The sequence below is a fragment of the Poecilia formosa genome, unplaced genomic scaffold (genome assembly GCF_000485575.1).
Source record: "Poecilia formosa unplaced genomic scaffold, Poecilia_formosa-5.1.2 Scaffold20, whole genome shotgun sequence".
NCBI lineage: Eukaryota > Metazoa > Chordata > Actinopteri > Cyprinodontiformes > Poeciliidae > Poecilia > Poecilia formosa.
Genome location: NW_006799959.1, coordinates 3,747,194 through 3,755,927, shown reverse-complemented (window position 1 = coordinate 3,755,927; position 8,734 = coordinate 3,747,194). Strand labels below are relative to the sequence as shown.

At 35.3% G+C, this 8,734-nt stretch overlaps 1 protein-coding gene across 1 annotated transcript in view; it reads right to left on the bottom strand.

The window, feature by feature from the left end:
- Positions 1-3,980: 3,980 nt before the first annotated feature.
- The window catches only part of cabp7a (calcium binding protein 7a), a 27,565-nt gene continuing 22,811 nt past the window's right edge, over positions 3,981-8,734 (bottom strand). The window contains exons 4-5 of the mRNA XM_007547492.2: positions 7,777-7,927; positions 3,981-6,579 (exon numbers count right to left, since the gene is read on the bottom strand). Coding sequence (XP_007547554.1) covers positions 6,449-6,579; positions 7,777-7,927 — 282 coding nt within the window. The 3' untranslated portion in view covers positions 3,981-6,448. The remainder of the gene's footprint in view (positions 6,580-7,776; positions 7,928-8,734) is intronic.

The window sequence follows — 8,734 nt, the reverse complement described above, 5'->3', positions numbered from 1 at the left end:
ATGGCATAATTTCAAAAATAAGCCAATAAATGCAGATGTAATGTTTACAACTTGAATGAAGGAGAAAAGAGAGAGAAACTGCCATGAGAAAAGATACCAAAATTGCTGAAGATGAATATTAAAATATTAATTTTAAGTAATTAGAGAAAAATAACAAGTAATGCTTAAACAAATAAAAATGTTGTCTTTAAAAGTATACAGTTGTAGTTTGCTGGTTTAAATTCTGAAATGTTAAAAACTTTACACACAAGCTTCGTTTAGAGGTGGTGTTGGTGATTTCAGTTTTGACAGTGATGGAATAGAGATTAGTGTCAGTAGTTTAATACCCAACCAGATGGGAAATATGATTACAGTCTTCACTTCTGTTTCTGAATTATGGCATCAAATAATGACCAGATAAATATTCTGTCACGGTGAAGAAAACTTTGCCATTAGCCTTCTGTCTCAGCTAGGAGAGTTTCAAATCTGCACTTACATAACCTTCAATGTTTGTAGTTTAGGTTAAGAGAGCAATGTGTCAATTATGGATGTTTAGATTCAAAATTGCAGATTTTAGAAGAAGCAGAGCTGGATACAAATGTTTCTATGCCTTTTTATCCAGCCTGGAAAGCTGAACAGCTTCCAAAAAGACCCAAACAGTTTGCACACATGATATATTATACACACAGCTTACGTATCATATTGTCTTTAAGTGTTTGCCATCAAACGCTGCTGAGAAAACGCATGCAAGGAGGAAAATGTATTCACTGTACTTACATTTTTAGAGACCTAACAGGATTAAATGGTACATTTCCTGCTGCTTCTCTGCAGTACAAATCTTCTGAACTTTTGGCACTGCGTGGTTATTATCCATCTGTTAGTCCCTGCAGGGCCATCTGACCAAAGCTGAGGGCCACAGGCCACAGAGGGCCACGTCCTTACATTTAACATCCTGGTTTTCAACGCTTTGAGGCATTAAACTCTGCCATGAAAAAGATTTATAGTGGTCTTTTAGTTGAAGTGACCTTAAACTCTCAGTTTTCTGAGAGTTTAAAACTCAGTTTAAACTCTCATTTCGCTTTGTAAAAGCGAAATGATCAAATGTATTCTAATCAGCAGAAACGAACCTTCCAGCTCAGAGTACTTTTGCACTTAGGTTTGTCAGATTTCAAAATGAATCTCATGAAATCTTTGCAGTTTGAAGTGTCTCTAAAATATTTTGGTTGGTGGTAGAAAAAATGGGGTTTCAAGTAATATTGGTAACATGATGGTTAAAAAGAATATGGTTGAGGATCACATCAGAATGCTACATATTAGCTTATTTTAGTAATTATAACGATTGGTATTTCTAGGTATTCACTAGGTATTTACCCTTTTAATAGACCATTAGTTGATATAAAACAGAGGGATATTTATTTGCAGATCCAGCAAAAATACTTTTTAAATTCTGGGAGATTTTAAATGGTTTCTCATCTTTCTATGACTTTTTCGGAGATCCTTTTTATGTGTTTGCTACCTTTCCAGCTCTAACACACAGCTCAATTCTCTTTGTTCGTTTTTTTAATGTATGAATTGCTTGAGTTATTTCTAACATCTCACAAGAATATCTATATATTCCTCATTAGAAATGTTCACATTAGCTGTGCCCTCCATATGAATGTCAGCATTTACACTAAAAAGACAAGAAACAGAAGGAAATTGGCATTATTTCAAATAAATGAGAAGTGGGAATGATGCTCGTTTGTTTCTAAGGTGAGAACGAACAAATTAATAAAAGATTTATGTAATCAGATTATGAAGTCATTTGTGAACAATATCTACTCATATTAAACCAGTCTTATCAACTTTGTTCTTTTACACTTCTCAACAAAAGGTTTCTATTGATTACACAAAGGCTTGACAAATTGATCCAAGTCACTAAACCTTGAGAGGAAAAAAGAAAAACATTTAACATTTAAAAGCTCAGATTCCTGCTTTCATCAACAGGCTACATCAGCAGCAATAAATGAGAAGTGCTTAATTTTTATCCACTGCTGCTTCTTTGAGAGGCACCTATTTTAATCACCAGCTCATCGTGGGAAAATACCGCAGCTTGATTTGAATGCTAATGTGCCTGCTGAAAAAAAAATGTGATCAGATGCACCAAAACGCGCAGATATAAATTACCGTGCTGCATTTTGGAGCGAGCTTGCTATCTGTAACACAAAATCATATTCTGTATGCAGCTTGTGCAGTCCAAATTTATGATGATTGGCAAACACTGGAGATGGTCTCCCGACGGTTTACTGTGTTGGGCTGTGCAAATGGGCTTAGTTTTATTTTCGGGGTAGACAACAATCTGATGTTCTCAGGAGCTTACAAGAGTAATGGTAAATTTAAAACTGGTTGAATGAAACTTAAGTCTGATGCCTTTATTTCTCAGTTTGGGCCTAATATTTAGTGGAAAGAATTGAGATAAATTACAAATGCTACTGTATAGGTATACAAAGTCAAGATAGGCCTCAGAGTTAAACATTAATTTTTTCCTAAGAACTGAAACAAAAGGTTTCCTGTAAGGCATGCACTTCATGAATAGCTTCCAGATAAATTAAGCACGGACTTACTTAAATTACTAATGAATTAATGTAATCATTTGTTCCTGCACAATGTTAGGTTGTCTATGTTTGATTGAAATAAAATGTAATTTCAAAGATCTGAGCTAGGACTGTAGCTAACAGGTTTGGTGAGACAATGGAGTCACAGCAGAGGGTTAAATTCAACCCTCTTACCACATTTTGCTTTAACTTAATGCATAGCCATGACGACCAAAAGCCTCCTTAAAGTGTTTTACTAAAGCAGCAATGAAGGAGAAAATTCATCAAGATATTTTGTGTTCAAATTTGTTAAATTGGCATGCAAACCTGAGTTTGTGTGACTGAAAGTAGTTGATGTAAAACAGATGAAAATATGTAGGATACTGCATTGCTTTATGAATTCTGCCTGTGTAGCTTTTTTTTTTTTTTCATGCAATGTTTGCGTCACATGAAACGTTGCTTGTGGCCCTCTGGTGTCAACCACACCAGGTGACTGTAAATCAGAAGCTGCAGAGAACGATGTTCCCACTGAGCTCATCCAGAGGCATACAACGACTGAGACGAAAATAAAGATTATAGTGGCTCCACAACATAGTCGTTTGAATTATTTTTTTTTTTTTCTTTTTGGTTGCAATGTTGTTGTTTTTTATTGTGTGCATGTATTCGTGTTTTCAGCATTATATTTATGCAAAGGCATGAGATGTTATTGTTTAGGAGGAATTTTTTTGAACCAGTAGTTTCAGATGGAGTTTTAAAACATCAACGTTGTTTAAAAAAGATACAAAGATGACAGACACATTGAGAAATAAAATTTTCATTAGCTTTGAAATGAACAGAAAACCTGTTGAAACAGGTAATTCTTTTACCTGATGAGAAATAAACCATTGATTTCCAACAACAGAACAGGTTTTATTTTAACACTTGACATATAGTTCACATTTTATAAACATCATTTGCCCATTATGTTGTATATAGATCTCCAGAGATTTGAGTCTTTTAATAAAACTAGTTCCACATAAAGATCCATGTTTATATGTTTGTGCTACATTCCTTTAAAAAAAACAAAGGTATTGCCTAATTGAATTCTTAATTATTTTGTTGTTCATTTTGCCTAAAAATGAGTTACATTTACATTCAAATTTGAAACCTTTTTAAAGTATTGTTGCACTTTTCCTGTACTGTATTTTGGGCCTCTAAAGATTGTTCGATTGTATGAGGCAATTTATTTGGGATAAATATAACAGATGAGACCAAAAGCACTCCTAAGATTTCTGAAAAAAAAGGGGGGGGGGGAAGCAATCCATAAATCCAGTGAACCCTAAAAAATCCATTACTTTTTATAGATTTCAATTTGATATGTCAGGGGTGTCAGTCAATACGGTGAAACTGATCCAGGGTGTCTCACAGAATCATCTTAAAGTCTGCAACTGAGCATTTGGCAAATTGAAATTTATTTCACATATGCCTCACATAGACACAGTTGTTGTATGGGCTTATTCATACAAAATACCACCCAACAGACAAAACATCTGAGTCAATGAACAGATATTATGAGCTCAATAAACATTTTTGCAATACTCAAGGACACGTATCAAAAGTACAGTACAGTGGAGAGAAAGTGTAGCAGGCCAGCAACAAGTTTGGATAGGGTTTTTTTATTATTATTGTTACTCTCTGTTAATGTAAAATAAATAATTTTCTATCATTAGCTCTGTTGATTAGTGATACATAGAACAGATTTCTATGTGTATGTACAATGCCAGTGTTAACAAAAATAAGGCAACAGATCAAATGTTTAAAACTCCAAGAAAATGACCCCTTCCTAAAAAAAGCTGATTTGCCCTCAGTTGATACCAGTTCTGTCACATTCTTATCAAAAATAAATACATCCATGATAAAGTTTGTTAATGATAACACTCTTCCAAGAAATGGATGCACAATCAAGACTGTGAGTTGTGTGCTGAAACACACTTTAAAGTGCTGAATGAGAACAAAGGTACATATTGTAAGTGATCTTTTTTTTTTCTGAGCATGTTCCTTATAAAGTTGCTTTTTCTTGTTTTGTTTGCTTCAGGAGCGGAGGAGGAGGGATTTATCTAAAGTCGCAGGATGGCAGCTGTGGAGGACTGAGCTGGCCACTCCTGCTCCAACTGCGTCAGTACAGGCAAGAGAATAGTCTAATTTTGTCACTGTCCATGGAGTGGCCACTCAGCAATCCTAATTAAGTGTAATCACTGGATGCAAATAATTCAGATTTTTGCATTATGGAGTCAAAAATGGAGGAGAGAGTGGAAGTCTTTCATTTCATTTCCTGGCTCTTTTAAGCCTTTTTTGTGATTTGTTATCTAAATTAAGGTAGAACAAAATATTTCCTTGCAAAAGGAAAAATGCAGAACATCTTGATTTAAACACTGAGTCTCCATGAGTCTATATGCCATGTGGCCTCTCAACAATTTAAAATGTAATATGTCCTTCCTTTGCTTTTGCAATTGACAGTAGGACTAATAGACATCATCAAATGCATGCACATGAATCCAAATCTACACTAAACTCTAATGCATGGGGTGCTAATTTTTTATGTTATTGCATTATTTTACACCTTGTTTTGCTTGTTTCAAACCCATTCTCATCAAAATTAATTATTTATTCTTTTGTCAAACCTCGGTTTTTCAACAGTTTTCTACTACAGGTAGATCCAGTAACAGCTGAAGAACTGCTTGTTCACAGCAGTTCACAACATTTATTTTAAGTAGTTATTGCTGTATACAGACAGAAAAAAATGAATAAGTACATTCGCTCATATTTGAATCCTAAGCACAAGCCAGATTGGCTTAAATGCATAACAGCTGACATATATTTAAGGCATTTGCTGCCTTGTGGTGGAGAAAGATGACTGAGAGCCAGGCAAGGCGAAAACATTAGTAGCTAAGCTATTCCAAAATATTTGTTTTTCCTTTCGAAAAAGCAACCAGTTTTTGTCTTGAAGTTGAATTTACTTGAATTTTATCTACCCATATCTTTTACCACACATCTTGCTCACAGTTTTTACCTTAATAAAAACAACACAGTGATGATGATTCATACATTAAGAACTTTTACAAATGTATCAAGACAACTGTTTAAATCCATGCATTTCATGCATAGACGATAGTACTCCTTTGAGGCCTCCAAATCAGAGTGCAAAGAGTTTTCTGCGTGTCCCCCCCCTCTTTGACCAGTCACTTTTCTGTCACATTCTGTCTTGTTGAGATCTTCACCTGCTGATCTCAGCTCTGATGAGTTCAAATTGAACCCCAGCAGACTGTAAATGAATGAAACCATACACACAATCAGTCAACTAAAAGCAAACCCTTTCCGTGATCTTTGACTCTCGGCAAATAATTCTCAATCCCTGCTGGTTTTGAACAATGCCGTATCTACCAGCACATCTTAATCCTGTTGAGCCTCTGTAACACAATTCAGGAAACATTCCAATGGTTTCTCTTAGAAAATGTTTTTTTTCCCCCTTCATGCCAGGTGACATGGTAAACTAGACAAATACAAAACAGGACAGCCAAGACAGTTGTCTGAAAAGTGCACACAACTCTGAATGTAACTCTGCTCAATGCAAACAGCTGATGAGTAGTCAAGGTTTTGTGAAGTTTGATATGTATTGTCAATAGTACACACTGGTCTCTTTGAATATGTGATCCTTGTGTCTTTGAAAGGATATGTTCGTCTGCAACTAAGACAAATCCAAGCATTAGGTGTCCTTAGTTAATTTGCAATCATCTGTTACCGTCTTTTGCAGTTCTGGGATGTCCATTTTATAGTCTTTTAACTGTCTCTTCAGTTGTTTTCTTTTTTTTTATGGTAGCCATTAAGTGGAGATCAAGGCCACTAGAGTCTCACAGGCTTTATTTCATGCCACTTCGCAGCACTTGATTGGCTGCAATGAGCATGACGCTGATGATGAAAGCAATGGCAAAGGCGCATATGAGGCTCTTGCGCACACAGGTTTGCTTGACTTGCTGTGTTGGGCTGGAGCCTGTAAAAAAAAAAACAGAAGGAAAGATAGAAGGAAGACAAATAAAGAATTTGGAGGCCCACTGGGTCCACCGTCATTTGATGCCTGAAAGCTATCTGATTGTTATTTCTGTAAGAACAATCTCATTGAAAACACAATGTTAGAGGATAAACACTGCCACAATGATTTGTTTTCACACCTGTATGCTGCATAATTTCACCTAGACTGAAATGCAAATCAGAGATTTGGGATAACAAACAAATGGAATAGGAGGCATTTGGTGAGTTGAGAGACTCAGTCTTCTGTAAGGATCTGTAAGTGTAACATCACACCTTTTCCCATGCTTTATCGACCAAAAAAGTGTTTGCTTTTTTTTCAGTAAAGATTTGTACAAAGACAGAATAAGTAGGAATTCCAGCAATAAACTCCCAAAGAAGAAAAAAAAAATTGCTTCTCTGAGGTTTTATGTCCTCATTTGTTTTACTTAATTTGTGATGACAGGATGTCATTCATCTTGTTTTGTTTGATTTTTCTCCAACCTTTTCTGTTCCACCTGCCTCTGGTTCTGCTCCTGGCAGGTTATATCCGATGTTTCCACCGAACCCCACCAGATGGGATTCACCCTGCAGATTGTATTTACTTACTTATTTATTTGGAGATGTCAATAACTTGGCAGTTATTAAAGAGCAGGACTAAAATTAAACTGTGACAAAAATTCTCAAATTGATATTACAAAACATATTGAACATTGACTGACTGAAGCTCTTTAGGAAATCCTGAAGATGAAGAATTTGGAGCAATTTATGAAAATGGAAGAAACAACATAGTGAGCAGCACAGTTATAACACACAGAGCTGAAATCTCAGAATAAAGTTTAACTCGCTTTTATAATACCATCTATTAATTAACTATTAGAAATCCAATAGCATCAAAGTTATTACCATCAACCATTTGATAATGAAATGTTATAGATCTAAAAAGTAAAAAAAAGAGCAATTTATCCACGTCTGTATTCAAATCAGGCTTCTTTTGTAAAATATCTCCATATTTTCTCAGCTAAGTCAGTTGTTGCTGCATTTTAAAACAGCAGCTTCACGTTGCAGAATATTTGCAGAGCTTATACATCCAGAAATATTTATGGTAAAAAATATTATGCATTTGTTTTAGAGAAGTAAAAACGCTAAAGAGACAGGATTCGCTAAGAGGTTTGCTACTTACTGTCTATATCGACCTGGCAGTCCTCTGGGTTCTCTATGTGGTTCTCTTCGGTCATAATGATGTTCTCAATGTCTTTCATGGAAAGGTGATCACAGAAGGTGTCGTACAAAAGCCTCTTCAGCTCCTCAACTGTCAGCTTCTGCATGTCACACTGGAGATACACACACATGCAAAATTGCTATCACACACAGCAAACAAAAGCCCACACTAACAAATGTATGCATAAAGCAAACAGACACAGATGGTCTTAATGATGCAGCTTTGTCTTTAATACAAAATAACTAACACAGAGAGGTGATGTTTTAACACATTATTTTGTAATTACAAATGAACACCAAGATAACGGTTACCTATTTTGCCTTTTCTGCAACACAATGATCATTTCACATTCTTCATCCCAATAGACACGCACTATACTAAATGGGGAAACGTCATAGGGGACACACTTCATTTACTGACATGAAGAGTTGACGTTTTGCAAATTACTTCTTATTTAAACTAAGATAAAGCACAGATGCAGTGGTCACATAAGTAGGTAGCAATAGGTAAGCCAGATAGAAACACAGAGACAAACAACCATTGGCACACAAACTCATTAGTGAGTCCCCAATTAGCCTGAAATCCACATAGGCTACATACACGAGGAAAAATGCAAAGTCCAGACGGAAAACCCCCAGCTGAAATGAGAGATAACGATCCTAATGAGTTTGAATATATTCATGTCTCAAGAAAACAAGTATTCTTATCTGAAAATGAAATATTCAAATCAGAACTGTTAAAAAACAAGCTGTGTATTCACTAGATATTAAAATAAACAACTTTTCATCTTTGGTTATCATGAAAATGTGTTTTATGCTTAATTAACTTACCGCCATATGAGTGGTTTATTACTGAAATTCACTGTTTAAAAATTCTGAAATAGGTTGCAAAACATTTAAAAATTATATATATATATATA